This window comes from Anser brachyrhynchus (assembly GCF_964034855.1).
Source record: "Anser brachyrhynchus genome assembly, chromosome: 2".
Lineage (NCBI taxonomy): Eukaryota > Metazoa > Chordata > Aves > Anseriformes > Anatidae > Anser > Anser brachyrhynchus.
The window spans coordinates 71,713,559-71,734,203 of record NC_137695.1 but is presented as its reverse complement, the minus strand read 5'-3'; the positions used below and the strand labels follow the sequence as shown (position 1 = coordinate 71,734,203).

Genomic DNA, 20,645 nt, shown 5'->3' with positions numbered 1-20,645 from the left:
TGCGCAGCTGCGGTGCGCGCAGCCCCGCCGCCAGCAGCAGCGGCAGCTCAGCGGCATTCAGCGAGCGGGGCTGCTGGTTGCGCTGGAGAGAGACGCGCGGGGCGGAGGAGGAGGAGGAGGAGGAGGGGGAGGAGGAGGAGGAGGAGGAGGAGGAGGAGGAGGAGGAGGAGGAAGAAGAGAGGAGCAGCAGGAGGAGGAGGAGGAGGAGGGAGACGGAGGAGACGGGGGAAGAGGAGGCCACACGGCCACCAACTGAAACAAAGTATTCGCGAGCCCGCACCCAACTCCACCTTGTGAGGCTCCCCAGCATGGCTTCCGAGGAACTCTACGAGGTAACAGCCCCCCCGCCGCCGGCCCCGGCCCCGCCGGCCACCCCGCCGCACCCCGCCCCGCCCGCGGCTCGCCTCGCCCCGTGTCACCCCCACTTGCTGGGCCCCGGCCCGGCTTCCCCCGGGGGGAGGACGGAAGGAGGGCAGGCGCCCGAGTGCTGCCGCCCGTGGCCTGCGCGGCCCCCCCGGTCCCCTCCGGTCCCGCCCGGACCCCGCCGGTCCCCCCGCGGTGCCCCCGGTCCCCTGGAGCAGCGCTGACAGCCGCCGCCGCTCGTCCCCGGGGCGAGCGCGCCACAGCGGCGTGCAAAAACGCGTGCAAAGCCGAGTTAGCGCCCGGGTCCGGAGCCGGGCTGCGTGTGTGTGTGCGTGTAAAGGGGGGGGGGGTGCGCTTCTCCCTCCCGGCGCCGTCCCCGCACCGAAGTCGTGTGCCACCATCCTGCGCGCCGCGATGGGAAACGCGAAAATCGCAACTCGCCCCGCTCCGGCGGTCCGGGCACGGCTGCCGGAGGAGCCGGGGGGCTCCAAGTTGAGGCTCCCACACGCTGGCCCTCGCCCGGCGGTCGGGAGGCGGCTGAAGGGCACGCTGGCACCAGAGGAAGGTTTTGGGGTGGTGGCGGGGGGTGCGGTGACAGCCCAACTTCGAATTTCCTGTCCTGTGTGTGGCAATTTCACATCCTTACCCTTAATTGAAAGGCATCATGGTCCTCTTGGATTTAACTTCCTTGTTTTTATTTTTACGAGAAGTCATCCCTGGGAGTGAAAAGTGGAGGCCGTTTCGGAGCCTTTCTTGTCTTTTGGGTAAATGGGTAGTCACCTCAAGACAAAAATGTGTTTATTGCATGGTTAGTAGGCATCCAGGCATCGATTTATAAAAAAAATATAATATTTATATTCAGAGGCTGGATTGCTAAGGTCAAAGGAGACGGGCGGCCTTCAGGACGCTTGACAGAAGGAGAAGCCTTGCTGTGCATGCTGTTGGTGCGCAGGTATCTCCTCGTAGTGGCATTACACCCATGCCACCGTGGGCGAACAGACCCGTATAAGCCAGTGAAGGGTACCACATGTGCGCTTACGTTTTAAGCAAGTTGAAGGCTGAGCAGAGGTGCTGAACTGATGGATGAGTAGACTGAAGGCCTGTGTTCCCAAGGCAGATAAATCATGGTTAATTGCTTTGGCAAGTTTCCCCCATCCTCATCGCGTGGCTTAAGCCAGTCTTGAAGGAATGATCCCTGGAAGTAGCTGAGAAACGTAGGGACCGCTCGGCGTAGGAAAGAATTGCCCAAAACTTGCTTTGATTTCGGGAAAAGTTCTGTTGGGTTTGAGGAGTTGGGCCTGTAGACCATGCTGTGGCCGGTGCTTGTGTGTTGTGTGTTTCTGGATTTGCTCAATGACCAACAACGGGACATCATTTTCGATAGGCATAAGAATGACGAGAAAAGTTCTGTTTGCTGGATGTTGGGCTGAAGTTAAACAGTGAGCAGTCTTTATTAATCTGCTTGTTCGTCTTACACTGTGTTCCCGATGTTGACTTATATGAAAGGTTCAGTAGGCTGTTGACTATGGTCATCTTCACTAGGCAGGCTACGCATCGTGTTCGTTGGGCAAAAGTGCATCTCTCAAAATGCTTGAAGTGATAGACTGCTTTTTTTTTTTTTACTTTTAAAACCAGTCACTTTCGTTCATTGTGTAAGTGCAAAGTTTATTTGAAGTGCCAAAATTGTTGATGCTTTTGGACTCAGATGTGGTCAAACTGTTGCTTGTGTTTGTTTTTTTCTAAGTTGCTGTTCTTTTTTGACAAGTTTTGTCTTTTGATGCAATTTTCAGAGCTGTGCCTGAAAAATCAGAAATCATAAATAATTTAAATGTAGTGAATACTAATTTGGGAGGTATATGACTTCAAGTTGACCTGAAACATTGAATATTGGATAATTTAAATCCTCCACGAACTACCACGTTATTGACCATTTTGTGGATATTTTATTTGTAATTAATGCAATACAGTATTCTTTGAATCTGGTGATTGAAGTGCAGTGCAATTTGCTATATCTCCATTTTTCCTTCTGAATCTTGATCTTGTGTCTTGAATGAAAAAAGTGTAAAATCTATTTGAGATTGTTAGGCTGAGTATGAATGCTAACTGCTCCTGCTGATAGGTGCCATGGTTCTTCCAAAATACAAATGAGAAATCCTCTTATAAGCAATACAAATGAAGGTAAGTTCATTTTTTAACAAAAAATTCTTTGTGGATTTGGTTGTGTATAGGATGATTTTTACTCTGGATATAAACTTGGGAGAGAGGGAGCCCAACTGTAGGCCAATGATGGGGAATTCAAAGATAGAAACCTTGAAATATGCTAACAGGCTGAAAGGGTGACTTTGTTGGGCTGGCTGTATCCTTCATGTCATCTGTTCCTCTGCTTTCTCAGAGTTGTTTTAATGATGACCAGCTCTTTTTTTTTTTTCCTTTTTTTTTTTTTTTTTTGGATGGGGGAGTTGATTTGAAGAAAATACGAAGCATTTATAGAAAAACATTGAAGAGGCTGTCTTTTCTAGATGGAAAATGAAAGACTAATCTTGCCAACCTCTATGGGTGAGGCAAACAGCATAGTTTTTCTGTTTGTTAGTTTGAGTCTTCAAGTGACAACATGTCAGTGAGGTGGACAGACTTGGAAAAATTGGTCAAGAAGGCAGGTAAAGGAAAATATAAGCAAAAGTGCCATCTTTTTTTTTTTTTTCCCCAAATTTGTTTCAATAGGCGCATTTTACACCGTCTTTCTTCATCCATGTCTGCTGCCTTCTGCATTGCTGTAGCTTTTGAGAAGTTCTGTGTTCCAGCAAATACTAGTGCTACTTTCCTTTATGTTGTGACAAGTTTACTTTACTTTATGGGGTTGTTCCCCACCAACTGCAAGACTGTTGCTTGTTCTCATCATCTCCAGTGGAGTAGTTGGAAGTGTGGTGCCATACTGCCACGTAGATGGTTCGTTTGGAAAGCAGCTGTGGTTGCTGCCTCTGCAGTCACATCACTTGACCTCCTTTGGCAGACCCTTGCCATCATGTCTGGGATTAAAGTCAGCCTGAATCGAGGTTGAGGTGACAAATTTGTTTGATGAAATGTAGAAGTGATCCCATAAAGGTACTTCCCTGGACAACTGCATAATCTGACAGGTCAAAAGTACCAAAGGCAGTACTAAAGCTGTGCTCAGTTTGGCAGGGTCTCTATCTTCTAAATTTCAGTAACTTCTGTACTAACTGCAGTGGAAATGTACTGAAATTCTCTGCCTGTTGGAGATTTTATCTAATCAAACGACCAAGTGTTTCCATCTTTCCTCTAGGTATAACTGTTACAGTTGATCATTTAGGTGACCCACTGGATCAATACATTTGAGTAACTGTAGTTAGACCTGGGCTGTGATTGCTACTCAGATTAAAACGTTCCTACTGGGGTTTACCAGGAAGTAAGCAGAGCGATTTGTCTGAACCTCGCAAGTGCAAGTGTGCATTGGTCTTTTCTTTACTGTGTATTTCACTTTGGCATTGCTCATAAACCTAGTATTTTAAGGTGACTTAACCAATTTCCATTAAAATATTAAAGGTTGACATATTTAAAGTCCTGTAGTCCAAAATTATATGTTTATGTATGTTTTATAGATTGGAAAATGTCTTTTTCTTTAATTCTTCAGGTGTCTTGCAAAATATATACACTTTTTTTTTTTTTCCTAAAGTCTATTGTTTTCAAGGTGATATTTCACTTCAGATGATGATTTGGTATTTTTGTTTTTATTTTTAGAACTAAAGCCTTTGACATTAAATTTTACAGATATAGTGAAACTACAAACTGAAACCAATTTCAGGAGCACCTGACTGAAGTTCTGTGGTCTTGTGTTAGTCTATATGTCAAGTTTGATCACCTAATATATAAGCCCCAAAGACATGTATTCTATGGAAATTTAAACTTTGTGTATCCAACAGTGGTCACAAGTTTAAAAAATAAAAATAAAAATGCTTCTGATGCCATGGGCTGTTCTTCAACTACTGTGCTAATTTCTGAAATAGTAGAATGTAGAAAACTGAAGGAGAAATGCTGTCACTTAGTTGAAAACTGGATCCTGCATGGGAATCATCAACTTAAAAGTAAAGTTTGTATCACAGTCCTAGTTATACTGTAGCAATCACATCTTGATCATGTTTTGTGAGCTTTTACCAGGAAGTTTAAACATTTCTTTCACTCAAGTTAGCTGAAAGGTGAAATCCACTATCTACTGTATGCAACTTGGAATGTATTGTAATTTTTGGTAGCTATTTGATGAAAAACTGATAGCAACATAAAATCGATATTGCCCATTTGGGCAGTAGCAATTGTTTCCCCACTGAAACGGGTTGTTTTTATTCAACCTGTCTCATAGAAAGTCCAAAGTATCTTGGGATATCTCAATTGTTTCTTGTTTCTTATGTGACAATTCCTAAGATGTTGGACAAATATCAATGACATTTCTTCATGAAAGGGGGTCTTACAGTCATTGTGCTGTAATGGCTGGATCTTTCTGATTTTAGTTTGACAACAAATTGAACTAATATTACTGCTTGTTTCAGAAGAGGTGAAAGACTAAGAGAGATTTGCTTGACTAGGCCAAGTACAAGGTCCTGCACCTGGGTCAGGGCGGTCCCAAACATGAGTACAGACTGGGGGATGAACGGATTGAGAGCAGCCCTGAGGACTTGTGGATATTGGTGTACAAAAAATTGGACATGAGGCAGCAACATGCACTTGCAGTCCAGAAGGCCAACCATATTCTGGGCTGCACCAAAAGCTGCGAGGGAGGTGATTGTGGCCCTCTGCTCTGCTCTTATGAGACCCCACCTGGAGCCCTGCACTCAGCTTTGGGGCTCCCAGCACAAGGACATGGACCTGTTGGAACAGGTCCAGAGGAGGGCCGTGAGGATGATCAAGGGGCTGGAGCACCTCTCCTATGAAGAGAGGCTGAGGGAGTTGGGGTTGTTCAGCCTGGAGAAGAGAAGGCTCTGGGGAGACCTTACAGCAGCCTTCCTGTACCTACATGGGGTCTACAGGAAAGCTGGGGAGGGACTCTGTGTCAGGGAGTGCAGTGAAAGGACAAGGGGGAATGGCTTTAAACTCAAAGAGGGGAGATTTATACTAGACATTAGGAAGAAATTCTTCACCGTGAGGGTGGTGAGGCACTGGCACAGGCTGCCTAGAGAAGCTGTGGATGCCCCATCCCTGGAGGTGTTCGAGGCCAGGTTGGATGGGGCTTTGGGCAGCCTGGTCTGTTGGGAAGTGTCCCTGCCCATGGCAGAGGGGTTGGAACTGGATGGCCTTTAAGGTCCCTTCCAACCCAAACTTCTCTATGATTCTTCAACAAGAGTGGAAGCTGTACATCTAACTTAAAATAGATTTTAGGATTAGGTGTTGGTCCTCCTTTGGTGACTTTCACTTTTTTTAAAATGGAGAGCTAATGGAAGGGCACCTTAGGAATGGAACCACCACATTTAGTGCAAGAAACATGATGCTTTTCCACATCCCTTGCCACGTTGTCTTTCACCAGTTTGAGATATTTCTTATCTTCTGTCCCAGAGCTCTAGACAGAACCCAGGAGGCCTTGGTGTCCCCTCTTCTGCTGCTGCCTAGAAACTGCCTCAGCCCCCACTCTTTCAGTGTGTCCAGCTCTCTGCTGTGATACTGGCCTAGCAAGACTCTAGTAACTGCTCCTGAAGTCCAAATAGGCAGAGGAGTTAAATTCTGCTTGTGTCCTCTGTAGGATTGCAAATGATTCACAGAAAAGGAGACGGTTAACAGTTTTTTAATTTACAAAACTGCTTTGTATGGGCATGTATATGTAACGTGCATGTATATTATGAAAACAGATATATATATATTTTTTTTTTGCTTTGACTTACCCATGTCTGTCAGGGAGGGAGAGGGAGAGGAAGAGAGCAGGGGGAGAGATGCTTCCTCCACAAAGGGTATGAGGCTCTGATAATTCTTACCTTCACAGTCTCTCTCTTGCAACAGACTGCAATTTTATTTCTTGGGGTTTTGGGTCAATCAAAGATGTTGGCTAATGCATTGCTACTCACACTTAGAGTTACAGAGTAATTACTTCCACCTTATAAGTCTGTACTATCAGAGAAGCTTGCTCCCACTATTCTTACTTTCAGTACCTCTTGAATGAGGATAAATTGTTGGACACGCTGAACTTAATACACGCCACAGCCTCTTGTTCTTCAGGAAGCTTGATACAGCTGGAACAGCATCAGTGATGCAGTATCCCTCTTTGACTTCTCAGTAGGTGCAGCTTCATTTATTCCTGACCACTGCGGCATGCCTGACCTGTGCCAAAGCCATGGAAAAAACAAGTTACTATTATGGTTTCATCTCTCTCTCATAAATACTCTGTACTTGCAAAGATTGTACTTCATACAAAGCATTGACAACTAGAATGTCTTCTTAAATATGTCATAACTGGATGTGCAGATGTGTTAGATAAACTGATATGCAGGCCAGTAATGCAGCTCATAATGTACTATAATGAACTCCAAATCTGGTGTCACTGGGTAATGTATTATTTTTGGATATCTGCTGAAAGTGTGAGCTCTACAGACTGTATTTGTAAGGTGAAAAGGAATACATAAGTCCTGTTAACTTCTTCTGTGCCTTTGAGGTTTTGAATGGATGTTGTGATGAGGCATGTGGTGACCTTAACTTGTCAATAAATACAGAATTGCTGTGTTTTTGTTCATCTTTGAGTTAGACATTTGTAATTTTCGCATTAAGTGTGCAGTGTGCTTTCTCTGATAATATATTGTTAGTCTAGAAAATATCTTAAGAACGAGAGCTCTATATTTTTCAGTATCAAATATATTATCCAAAGTCATAACATCTCCCCAAGCAGAGCTTTTATTTTTCCAATTTTTGATGGGCTTTCAATATTTACAAACAGTAATTTTGTGCTCTTTGAAATAATTTCTTTGAACTTCCCTCCATACTACTTAGAGGAAAAGAAAATTAGCATGTTACTGGTTCAGTACACTACAGAGGCAAGAATATTTACTGTTTTAATAAACATCCTCAGAAGATTTCCGTGTGTCCCTTAACAGTGACCTGCTGTAGATCTTTTGCAAGGAATCTACAAATGTGTATGAATACATAGATGGATATTAGAAAAAAATTGAACCATAAATTTTCATTTTTGTAATGATTTTAAAGCCACTTTGCTAGCATTAAAATGTGAAGTAAAGTAACTATTAGAAAAATAGTTGAAAGATATTTAGTAATTTTACTGAATAGTGAAACAAAGTAATTACTATAACTGGGTTTTGGGTTTTGTGTTGGATTTTGTGATTCTTCTGTGAGGTTGCACAGTTTATAATCACACTACATAAAATAAATTAGTATAACTCATCACATCTTGCTTCTAGGCCATGTTAATTTTTTTTTTTTTTTTGTGGAGAAAGATAAAGTAAATGTTTTAAGTGGCCTAACCACATTTATAGTTGTGCTTCTCCAACTCTTCTGCCCCCACAGTTTCTGAAAGTTTCACAGCTTTTCTGTAAATTAAGACTTATGTTCAGTCTTTGCTGATTGTCATAATAGCATCTGAAAAATCAAAGCCTGTTTTTTAGAGTATACTGGTTGGATACAGAAAGAAGGAAAAATCTTTCTTCCTTTCTTCCTTTCTGACTGGGATTTTCATTTTGCAGGTGCTATTGCATACCTCTGTAAGAATCTCTACTTGCTGTAAAGCACTAGTTTACAGAAAGTTGTTTGTTTCAGGGAATAATAAAAAAAATTGGTTTTAGTCTAAAGCCATTGGATATACATTTTACAGATATGCAAGTGCGAAAACCATTGAGGTACATTTTTAAGACAGTTGAAATATATACAACTTCAAAATACTTCTCTGACACTGTGTTGTGTAGGATGTTGTGTTTAGTAGATACTCAAATGTCGATATTTTTTGAAGTTCTTTCCATAAAACAGTTATTTGATGAAACATCATCTGCATATTGACAACACTTAAATGTAGAAATATTAAGGGTTCAAAACAATTCAAAGTAACTTCAGGAAAATTAGCTGGTTTGTAGTTTGGCTAGTTGCTATGTAAGAGTAGTTATGCTTGATTTTAGCACCTGATTTTCCCCAGTTATATGTATAAAATATAGCTTGTGCCAGCACAGTGTGACTCTTCAGTCATATTTTACTGGCCAGGTCATGTACAAGGTTAAAACTAACAGACCTGGAATTGTGTCTTGAAGAAATAATGAGATTGTAAAACTATACGCATTGTCACAAAAGATCTGTCCAGTTCAGCATCCCAGTTCCTATCACTGGTCAGTAATATCCGTCTATCAGTAATGGTAGAGGGAAAAAATGGGAAATGTGGCACAGCAGTAATCACTGGGAGCTTTTGTGGTTTGTTTTTCTGGGGCCAAGAGAGATTTCAGCTGTGGCTTTAAAACTTGGGCAATGTAACCCAAGCCTTCCAGGTGTTGATGCCTGCTGGAGGGCGGCTGACACAGGCTCCAGCAAGGACAGGCACACCTGTAGGAAGAGCGATGCCTCACACATCTGTAATTTCTGTTGGTATTGGAAGGGCGTGATGTGAGTGGGAATACAGCATGATTGCCAGATCTCTCGCTCTGTGTGTTGAGCTAAACTTTTGCTGCTGCCTTTCAAGACGTTTTTAAACACACTCTAGTATGTCATTCAAATGGTAGAGTTTAAGGCATTTTTACAAGTCTTTTCTCAGTCAAAACCACTAAAAGATCGCTGTTACTAAACATGGTTTTAACTTGAACCTAAGTTTTCAAGAAGAGGTTGTTATCATATATGATCAAACAAAACAGAAGCATCAGCTCCAGATAAAATCTAAAATTATCAACATTGTACACTCTAGATAGCCGCAAAGCTTTTGGTGGAGACTTGATATACTAAAGTTCTATGTCTCAAAATAAGGACTAGCAAACTGCTTTGTATGGGTAGACTCCTAGTTTAGAAAAGTTAGAGAGAGGAATATGGCCATAGAATAAAACAAATTGTAATAAACTCCAGGAATTAATCTCACTATTTGAAATTAATACCATTTAGTTAGTGTGACTATAGACTATAGTAGATTGTGCTGGAGTGTAATCTTTCTAAAATTGGGAAGATGGATGGAGAACTTTTCCTTAAAGAGGAAAAATCAGTTTGTTTGTTTAGCTATGTAGACTGTTTGCCGTACAGTAACACTATGTTGTAGCTCTGAGATGGCTCCTCATGGTTTCAGGGCTGAGATATGCTTGTTTGGGTCACAGATAAGGACCTGAAGTGATCTTTGATTATTAACAGGGCTTTCTAAGAACAAAGAAACACAAAGAAAGAAGAAGTGATAGTGTTTTCATCAGACAGAGAATCTTGAGCTTTTGTTCTCAGCGTACTTTTCTGCGGAATTACCTCATAAACATAGTTACTCTAAAAGAATGTGTTTAAAGCCAATGCTACAGTCAGTTGAGTGAGCATTTCTAGCTAAATGATTTCTAATGCTTTCTGAAGGTGACACTGCAGATTGTCTTCCTCTGGAAGACTGGGCTTCCATAGAAACAACTACCTACTGTCTTTTGCAGCTGAAGAAATAACTAGATGTGCAAACATTCCCAAAGGCAATGGAAGTTTTAAATTAGTGCAGTTTTAGAGGAGTCAATCAATTTTCACTTATGATACAGTAAGGTCAGAAGATTCAAAGTTAAAATTTAAACTCAGCATACACCAGGTTGTTTATAGTGTGTGTAAGTATCTAGAGAAGGTTAAAGCCCAACTTACAAAGTTCTTTTCAAATTTCTTCTTTTCTTTGTCTGGTTCATGTGCTTAGTGTTATGCACTTCTTGTTTTGGTTTGATTATACAAAAGGCTATGTGTTGAGCAGGAGATGAAAGGACATTTGATATCTATTTTGCTTTAGTTCAAATGAAACGTACATGAGACAATGTAATAGACAAGTCTAGTGCTAGTTTAATATCATATGATTTTTGAGAGGCATAGCTTCCAGAGAATCAAAGCTGGAAAAGCTGTATTTTTACCCAGGTCATTGCTGATCATCAAGGGATGGTGATCAATAACAACAAAGGATTTTTTCCCAGGTGCCGAGGGCAAATAAAGTAGCTTTCTGTTTCGAAAGGTCCATAAACGTTTCAGATTCTATTTCACTCATGTTAGAGGCATCTCTCTCAGATCGGGGTAGCTGCTTAATTGATTTGTTTTTCCTCTCTACCACATTATACTCATCAAATCTCCAGAGATTTGTGCTTATTTATTTAAATTGCCCAAGAATAAAATATTACCTTCTGAATTAAATAGAAATAGTTTTCTTTAGGGATGTTTCTTTGCGATGTAACATTGTAAGACTGTCAAAATGTGGAAGACAGTATACACCCATCTTAATTGTATGCAAACAGTGTCATGCTTCTCTACTTTCTTATCAGTGAAGGTTGAATAGCAGGGCTGTTTGTCTTTTATTGGATTTATTATTAATATTATTAGAAATGCTTATTGAGGTACATCATTATTAAAACACCTAATTTTTACAACCAATTACTTACAGGTGGAATGCTGAATAAGTGTGTTGAATGAGATGGTGTTTTGGAGATTGTCTCTGGTGCCAGTAGTGGCAAAACATGGATTTAATGAGAAGATAGGATGAGTCTGTCCCATGAATGCTAGGGCTTGATCCACATCTAGTGATAGATGAAACATACTACTGTTACTCACCTATTCTTAAGTTATTTTGCTATGATCAACCAGATAAAACTGTTTGTTATGTTCTAGTTTTCTTACTTTTAGATACTTGTGAAAAGCAATAAATGATGCACAGTTGTCAGTTAAGTTACAGTTAAAGTAGTGTGAGATAAAATTTCTTTTCAGTGTAAATGAAGATAGTTGTTAATCATTCTTTACTGTTATTGTTCTGTAAAATGTGGAGTTCCAGTCTTTATTGCTGAGTGTTATTTGAACACTTTCAATATTAATTGAATTATTCAACATTAAAGTTGTTACTCAAGTAATTACAACATAGTTTATTCTAAAGAAAGAATATAATCCTCTGCAGTTGGACATATATATTTCTAATCAAACCTAATAGATTAACAAAAATGAGTCATTGCATGCATACAAACTAATTTCTTTTATTATGTCATTATTATTGTCAAGTAAAAAAATGTCCTTTGGCTTCTTTGCTTGTTCTTGATGGATATTTTTATAAATATTGGGAATTAATAACATTCATTATTCTAACTTTATATATGCCTGTGTGTTTTTATTCTTTCCATTAGTAAAATAATATTTTATTTGGCCCTTTTTTATTTTTATTCTGTACTATTGTTTCTGTTTAAGAAACTTGAATTGAGATATGATGAGCAGTGATTAATTTTGGGAAAGGGATTTTAGATGTTTATATGCTAAATAAAAAATTATACTGAGACATAGTAAGTTACAAGAAGGGGAAGAAGAAAGTCATGACTGGCCTGCAGAACCATGTGATAATTCTATGTTCTGCTTTTAACAAAGCAAATGTCCCATTTTCATTGCTTTGTCTCTTTTGTCAAATCTTAGAGCTCCACCTTCCCAGCCTCTTCCCTGTACCTGTCTCTCTCATTTTCAGTCAAACCACCAGAAAAAGCTTTTACCATGTGACTTATTCAGAAAAGGACGATTTCAGAGTAGAATCAGTTCCCTATTGATTGTAAAGATGATTTTTGTTTTTCTGAGCAAGAAGCTGGAACTTTGCTATGGAGTGGAAGAAAGGCATATCATATCCTACTAGAACTTCCTTATCATTTGTAGAAGTTGGCAAATGGGTAGGCAGGGGCTGTGGGGAGAAAATGTGGAATCTCATCATTAGGACACCTGACTGCTGTCTTGAAAAATGCTGTTCTTCCTTCCCTTCTATCACAGTTAGTCTAGCACTGAGCAAGTCACTCAGCCTGAGTATTTCAGAGATGGTTGCTAATCATTTGCTCATCTCACTGACAAAGTTTGAATCCCTGAGCCAAAATATAAGCAGAATAGAGCCGTGTCTCCCCCTCACCCCCCAAAGTAACTATTGTCACAACATCTCAGAATAAAGTAGAGCAATCTAATTGGGTCTTATAGAAGGAAGCTATGTTTGTTACAAGTACTATCCACAGATAAAACTGTCTCTCCTTTTCTTTTCTTTTCTTTTCTTTTCTTTTCTTTTCTTTTCTTTTCTTTTCTTTTCTTTTCTTTTCTTTTCTTTTCTTTTCTTTTCTTTTCTTTTCTTTTCTTTTCTTTTCTTTTCTTTTCTTTTCTTTTCTTTTCTTTTCTTTTCTTTTCTTTTCTTTTCTTTTCTTTTCTTTTCTTTTCTTTTCTTTTCTTTTCTTTTCTTTTCTTTTCTTTTCTTTTCTTTTCTTTTCTTTTCTTTTCTTTTCTTTTCTTTTCTTTTCTTTTCTTTTCTTTTCTTTTCTTTTCTTTTTTTGGGGGAGGGGGAAGGGGGTGCTAACCGCTGAGTGAGGTATTTAGCTAGCATGCAATGTCATCTTTGATATCCTCTGTAATCAGTGATAAGAGTCATCCAGAAGGCCATTCAGACCATTCAAATGAATTCCTCTAGAAGGTCACCAGAACAGAAACTTTATCCCCTTTCTCTACAGAGAGGTTTAGAAAGGTTAGTCTGGTTAATTTAGTCAGTTCTGTTAAATATGCTTAAATTGTGACCCCCTAAGCAGTGATCTTTTTTCCCTCCCTACGGTCTTCTGAACCCAATGCAGGATAATACCCAACTTTTCTTTCATTGCAGGCCTTCCCATGGGACTGTAAACTGTGTTAGTAGGTGAATGTTGTTAAGGGATTGTGCTGTTGAAGCATATAAAGGGTTTAGGCACAGCACTGAGCTACCATGGCGTAACTTAAGTTCTTTTTTTATCTGAGTGACAGTTATCTGAGTGATGGATCAAGTTACATTTTTAAACCATAATTGTTGTATTTTACTTTGTTTTAGCTTAAATCTCAAAAGGGTTTGGGGTGGTAGTGTGTTATAATTGACTTCAGCAGCTCCTTCCTCAGACCATTCAGCTGTTTCTTCCATTGAGCCACAACAGCAGCTTGGCCACACGCTAGGAGGATTAAAAAGCTGACCTTGCATAATAAATGACAAGCAAGAACCCTAGCTCCAAAAATATTTGTTTGGTTGAATCCATTCCTCCGTGCGGTTCAGTGCGTTGCTGTACACGTATTTGCCAGTATGACAAAGCAGGTGTCGAAGGTTGAGCTCTACAGACAGCAAGTAATGTACACAGAAATGCCCTGAGACTAGAGGAAGAAATTTGCCCATTCTGATAGCACTTGTGTTGGTTTTCCTCTCTTTCCCTTAATGTTTCCTTGTTTGGCATAACGATTAAAAGTCAGTTTTAAAGCATACTAAATATTAAGGAAGGAGACTAATTATTCCTTGTCCGGTTCCAGCGTGCAGTCTGAGTGCTCAGTTCTCTATGGCTTAAGCAAATTTCAGTGCTGCAGGCTTTGCTTTGCACTACTGCCTCTTTCTCTGGCAAGCCACCCATTCTTGCCCCCTTCCTTTGCACTGACACTGATTTGTGTCACTGGATCACGAGAACACCACTGAAGGAAGCCGACCTAACTGAAAGCTGTCCGCTTCTTTCAGAGTTTTCTCTCTGCTCTCTGACTGACTCGGGCTGAAGTCAAAGAAGTGCCATTTCAAGTAAAGGAGCAGGAATACATGGCATGGTTGAAGGGAGATGTGTGGGGAGGGAGGGTTGCAGCAATGACTTGGATCAGTTGAAAAAAGAATCCGTCAAATGGCATGTGTAATTTTCAGCTGGGTCAAGTCACTGGACTGACTTGCAGTGCGGCTGTGCAGCTTCTTGCCCTTGAGTTGTGTTGGCTCTGGAGGAGGGTCAGTGTCCCTGGACGGCACCTTAAGGTCAGGGAGCTGTGTGCAGGGATGGGGCGAACAGCGTGAGAAAGATGCTGCGCGGACTGACAAGGCGATCGTCTTCGGAGTAAAGGAGAAAGCTGTTCTGCGCTGTATAGTTTTAGTGGCCAGTTAAACTCCCACTTTGATTGGCAAATGGAAAATTCGTACTTGCAACAATTTGCAATGCCAGTTAGTTCTCACTCCTGCTTGACTATTACTTATTATTAACATTTTCCAGAATTTTACACTAGCATAGCAGTTGCAACATTTGATGAAAGTCTTCATTATTCTTAGAGTGCAATAAGTAATAAAAGTCCTGCAGCCATGTAAGGTTGTTTTTTACCTCTCCACCCTGACTGTGCTATAATTTTGCTGAGGTGCTGTTATGCAAACCAAATCTGAAGCCGTAGGTGGCATACAAGCATAATTAAGAGTATCATTTGCTTTTAAGTATTTTAGTTGTACACTGACTGGGCAGTGGGCAGGCACTGGGATGGGACAAGCTGTCTGTTAGTAGCTGAGCTCACTTTAGGCTTTATTTCATTTAAAATGCTGACGTTAACAAAGATTGTTTTTTAGCCTCTCCAACGGAATTAAAGTTCCAAGTATAAGTACTGTCAGTATCTTCTGAGTAGAAAAACTTTTGCTTTAATGACTTTTGGTTTCGGTTTCACACGCAGGAACAAATTATTTTCACTTTGAATGTGTTTATGTGAGGGTGGGAAAACTGATAAGGAAAGTAAGCCATGTTGCTCTTTAACTCCTTCCAATATATAAATAAAAACTGGTAGGAAAGAATAATACCAACTAATACTAAGGACTACAAGGCTAGTGCTGTATTATTGAAGCATTTGGTAACTGAGTGAGAGTTTATAGAGCAGCCAAGTAGTTTAAGTGCCCCAGATCCAGTCTTCTCAGTTCTGTGTGTGTGTATAGACCCTATAGTTTGGTTATATTGAGTAAAAATATTCTGACAATTACTTTAGTGTAGCTAATAATTAATTAAGAAATGTACTATTTCTTAATTTTAAATATGATGATAAAAAGACTAGATTATGCATTCAGCATTTTAAAGACAATTTTATTAAAAGGAATTTATGTACTTATTACAAATCTAGTCTGCATTTGTATGCAATTTGAAAACATCATAAAATAAATTGATTAAAATATTTGTTATTTCAGAGGTGTAGCACACAAAAAATAAGATTGTGTGAATGTATATTCAGATGACTCACTGTTTTAACAGGTGCATGTAGCAATAAGTTTAAAACCTATACTTTGGTTTTAAACCAGGACAAGTTAATGTCATTGCCAACCACTGGCGTTGATCCTTCATTTAATAAAATAAATAAATAAATATATAAAAAATTGAAAGTACAGAACAAGATTACACTCAGTTTAAAAAAAAAGCTGTTGATCACCATCTGGAAACTTTATTTACTTGCCATCAATTTATTTACTTGCCATCAAAGTATAGAAAAAACACCCAAACATTTTAGACTAGTTATGTGAAAATTACCAACTCCAACAGACCTTCACTGCGCCAGCTTTTATTGAGTGCCACACTTTTATATTAAGAGTAGGATCGAATTATAAAGTTAGGCTATTCTTATTGCCCCTTCCATTTTTTCCTCTGTGGTTCAGTTCTGACATTGTATCTAACAGCCAGTGTGTCCTGGGAGCTGTTTTATGTTTGTTTGTTTGTTTTTTATATATACCCAGAAAGCAAGGATTAAGCCATTGTATACTATCTCTAATTATTTGCAAGATAAAATCAACTAAACAAATTGGTTTCTTAAGAAAGTTACTTCAGAAAGTTCTTTAAGTTCTGAACTTTCTTTTTATAGAGAGAACGGCAGGTGTTCCTGGGATTCATAACAGCCAGTGTTTTTCTTATCTGTTGTTTTGGGCAAGGTTTGCAAGTCGTCACTGATCCTTTGGTGTTTTTTTTTTTTGTTTGTTTGTTTGTTTTTTCAGTCTTTCCAAATTACAATTTGAATCAAAGGTATCCTAACTAAAAAGGACCAAGGACCATGGGCACAAGAAAAAATCATGATTATTTTCTTAATGAATAATAACCTTCTGTACTTTGTGAATATTTGTGAAATATGTTAGGGTGATTTGTGCTATTGCTAAAGTAACATCAGCACACACACACACACACACACACACATATATATATATATATATATATATATATATGTAATCATTGAATCACAGGATGGTTTGGGTTGTAAGGGACCTTAAAGGCCATCCAGTTCCAACCCCTCTGCCATGGGCAGGGACACCTCCCAACAGACCAGGCTGCCCAAAGCCCCATCCAACCTGGCCTTGAACACCTCCAGGGATGGGGCATCCACAGCTTCTCTGGGCAACCTGTGCCAGGGCCTCACCACCCTCACGGTGAAGAATTTCTTCCTAGTGTCTAGTGTAAATCTCCCCTCTTTGAGTTTAAAGCCATTCCCTCTTGTCCTTTCACTGCACTCCCTGACACAGAGTCCCTCCCCAGCTTTCCTGTAGACCCCATGTAGGTACAGAAGGCCGCTGTAAGGTCTCCCCAGAGCCTTCTCTTCTCCAGGCTGAACAACCCCAACTCCCTCAGCCTCTCTTCATAGGAGAGGTGCTCCAGCCCCTTGATCATCCTCGTGGCCCTCCTCTGGACTCGCTGTAATAGGTGCATGTCCTTCCTGTGACAGAGCAGAAAAGCAGTAGTGGAGGTTTCGTTTGCTTAGAAATAACTGATGGTGCAGAAATGAAAGTCATATTCTTTATTGAATCAGTACTCTGTCAAGATGAGTAACCTGTTTTAAGATTTTGATTTGGAGCGCTTATGTGAAAGAAGAATATTTCTTTAAATGTCTAAATACACAGAAAATATGCATTGTTATTTCAGAGTCATTATGTTAGGTGATCATATAAAACCTTCCTGGAATTTCTAATGTCTGTAGGTCATTCATCATACTTTCCTGAGAATAAGAAATTGTTTTCTGTTCTATTTTACTTTTCTGACAAAAATTAAATAAGATACAAAATCACTTAGCTTTCACCAAGACAATCAGCACTGACAGTTTTCATTGCATATTTAAATCTGTTCTATCCCATACAGGCCTTGCCAATAATATGTGCTTACTCTTTCCAAAAGGATGATTTCTGAAAAATAATTCAGCAGAGATTTTACTGAAAATATAACAAAATCAGTTTTATCTGAAAGTTACATTATTAAAAAATAATAAAAAGTTACCCAGCAGGTTTATAGTTCTAACAATGAAAATTCATTACAGTTAGGTATGAAATTGTCATGGCATAGTAAGGCTGAGGTGAAGATTCAAATATTCAAGTGAATGAAGACAGAGAAAATGCAGGGAACAATAGTGATTATTAGCTGTCACAAAGAAAATAATATTTGTAAGAGATTATATGGACAATAATAACAAACCTTCTGTAAATGGGGTTAAAGACAATATGAAAATTTTCTTTTTAATTGAGAGAACAAAAAGTGTTAGTAATGACATTGGCCTACTAGATAAGAATAATAATAGCAAAGAAGACAGAAATAATTCAAAAATATTCAATGATTCTTTACAAATGCTGCTTTAAGTCTAATCATTGTTCTTTGGCCAACATGTGGATGTTGTGTTCATAGTTTACAATGATTTACAAAAAAAAAGTCTTTATTCTGGTAGGAATATATTTTGTTGTTGTTGTTACTCCTAGCAGTCAAGATTTTCACATGCACAAAATTAACCACCTGAAGACATCTAATATATTGGGTTTTGTATTTTATTTTTCTTTAATTTTAATTGTTGTAGAGGTGTAAATGAGATCGGAAAGGACAGGATGCAACATAAATACTGGACTGGATTAGCTGATAATGATCACAGGAAGAACTGCAGAAAGCCTGAGATGAGAGCTGGTTAGCAGAAAATTGAAGAAAGACAGCAGAGTCAGTGCTTGCCCAACTGAATAGAACTTGTCTGCATTTATTTCTTCATGGTGAAGCTGAAAGTTTGGTTGACAAAGACATTCAGGTAGATATAATAATACTGTGAGGTATTCAGATTTTCAAAACCTATCTCTTTGCTAAGTCAACGTGGCCCATATTAAATATATTTTGAACTGGTTAACTGACAGATCATAAAGCAGTAATAGATGAAGGACACTCATGTTAGATTTTATAGAGATTTTTCACAGCCCATTGCTTTGAGGACTTGGATAATGATCTGGAGGAAAATAGAATATAATCTCTGGTAAAATACATACATGCAAAAATTGATGGATTGATAACTGTGAAGGATGGTCTCTAGTTAGTTAATGTAGATCATTTCAACATATGTTAATATAGCCAAATTTATCTGTCTAGACAGTAAGATCATGCATGTAGTTGGAGAGTAGTATTTTGGAAAATACTGATTCTTCACAGATAACAATACAGTAGCTAAAATGCACTGTACAGTCCCTTGGTATAGATATAGGGATTTCAAGATGAATGAGGTGTGCTTTTATTTTGCTGTATAGTTCTAGTGAGGTAATGTTAGAAAGCTATATCCTGTTTGAGGCTGAGATGCAAAAACACCCTTGTTAAACTTAAAAAGATTCAGAAAAATACATTAAGGACAATTAAAAACCTCAAAAGAAGTAAGCGAACAAATACTGAAGTACTTAGTAAAAGCCTAGAGCTGAGTCTATTAAAGTTCACAAATGCAAGTTTAGGAGGTGACTGATGGCCTGTCCTCTAAGTACCTATATGGGGCGAAGATTTCAGAAGGAGCCATTCTTTCAGTGTAGTAGACAATGGTAATTAGAAAATACAGTAGCTGAAATCTGGATTCAGGTGTATTTCTTCTACAAATATAATAAACTTTAAACTAAAGGCAGTTATATATCAGAAGAGTTTATTTAAGGATGTTCTGGAAATGCCAGTGACAAAAAGCTATGGATCTTTCCAAAAAGATGTCTCTAGGTCAAGCAGAATATGATGGTCTGCTGCAGGAATACACAGAGTGAAATTCTGTGTTGTACAGGAAGGCAAACTAAATGATCATAGCTCAGTAAAATCTGTGAGTTTGGATAATACACAGGTCACCTACGAAATCTGGCAAAGTTGTTTTCAGCATCAAATATGCCCTGTACTCAGTTGTAATGTCTGTCCATGTATTTTTGAAGGGATGGCTGAAAAAAGAAGGAAAAGCAGGGCTGAGGGAGGTGAGGAGAGGGTACTATAAACATCAATTTAAATTATATTTTATATATACTGGTGAATTAAGTGTGAGATTTATTAAATCAAAATACGTAATAATCCCAGCAATATATACTACTTCTACCTACCATTTTGAAGGATTTCTACATGGTAATGGTGTGAATTAGCAACCATCTGGGAACAATACCCTGCTATTTGTTAAAGGAGAGGACAATAAAGTTCTTCTAGACAGGAAAGAATCTACATTGTTAACAGATGACCTGAAAGTTCAGCTCATTGAAAAGGCAAATATTTTGACCAGGAGAATAATTCTTCCTGTGGAGCAGTATGAGTTGCAGTGCTTATGCTGTACAGCTATTTTTAACCATGTCACAGCTATTGAGCTTAGTCTTCAATTTACTTCATAAACAATGTAAAAAAGACTAAATAGATCTTTCTACTTGATGAACGTAGAGGTGAATATGTCAGAAACCTTTTAGGTTGCAGTATTTGTTTCTTTTGTGTAATTTCTGTAATTTTTAACAGTTCACATATGGATTTTTGTCTCTTGTTCACACTATCTGCCATGTTCTGTTTTGTTAAACTCCAGAAATATTGCATCAGAGTAACCGAGGGCAAAATCTGGACTTGTATGTGGAATGAAGGCTGTTGCGATCAAGGAATAAAACATTAAGTCTCTATATAATCCTATTTTCCTTGGGTGGCACAACTATGGTTTTCCAGAATTTTGTTCTTGAACACTTCTGTGGCTTAAAATGCAGTTTTAAAGTAGAATTGAGTTCAATGTGTAGCTTTTCAGCTTGTCTAGATTCTTTCAGATATTTCACTTGAGCATCTAAAATCTTTAACAGAAAATCTTTAATCTGATTTACTGAATTCTGGATTTAAAATTTTTAAGTATCTCTAACTTGGAATGATAAGTTTTTGTTTTGTTTTGTTTTTCTCTGTTTTGGATAGTAGTTTTGCTTACTTTAGTGCTTTCTAAGACTAAAGTTATGCCTGAATTATATTTTGCACATTAAGATTCTTCCATTCACGAGATTTGTTGATAATATAGTTAAGATCTTACTGAAAAATATTTTAAGGCATGAAATGCTGTTTTCAGGATCTGCATTTATCATAGTTTTAATGTAGCTCAGTTTTCAAGGATGGTATGATGGAAAATCTGTTTTAACC

General features: G+C 38.8%; 1 protein-coding gene across 6 annotated transcripts in view; it reads left to right on the top strand.

Annotated features, from left to right (window-relative positions):
- Window positions 1-138: 138 nt before the first annotated feature.
- Window positions 139-20,645, top strand: part of CDYL (chromodomain Y like) — a 108,266-nt gene continuing 87,759 nt past the window's right edge. For 4 of the 6 annotated variants that reach the window (XM_080581804.1, XM_080581803.1, XM_080581800.1 and 1 more), the window contains exon 1: window positions 194-332. Coding sequence is in view for 1 of the 6 variants with exons in the window: in XM_080581799.1 (XP_080437925.1) it covers window positions 309-332 (24 nt within the window). In the remaining 5 variants the exon portion in view is untranslated. Of the gene's footprint in view, window positions 333-20,645 lie in introns of all 6 variants that reach the window. The other 2 variants (XM_080581799.1, XM_080581805.1) reach the window with 2 other exon arrangements.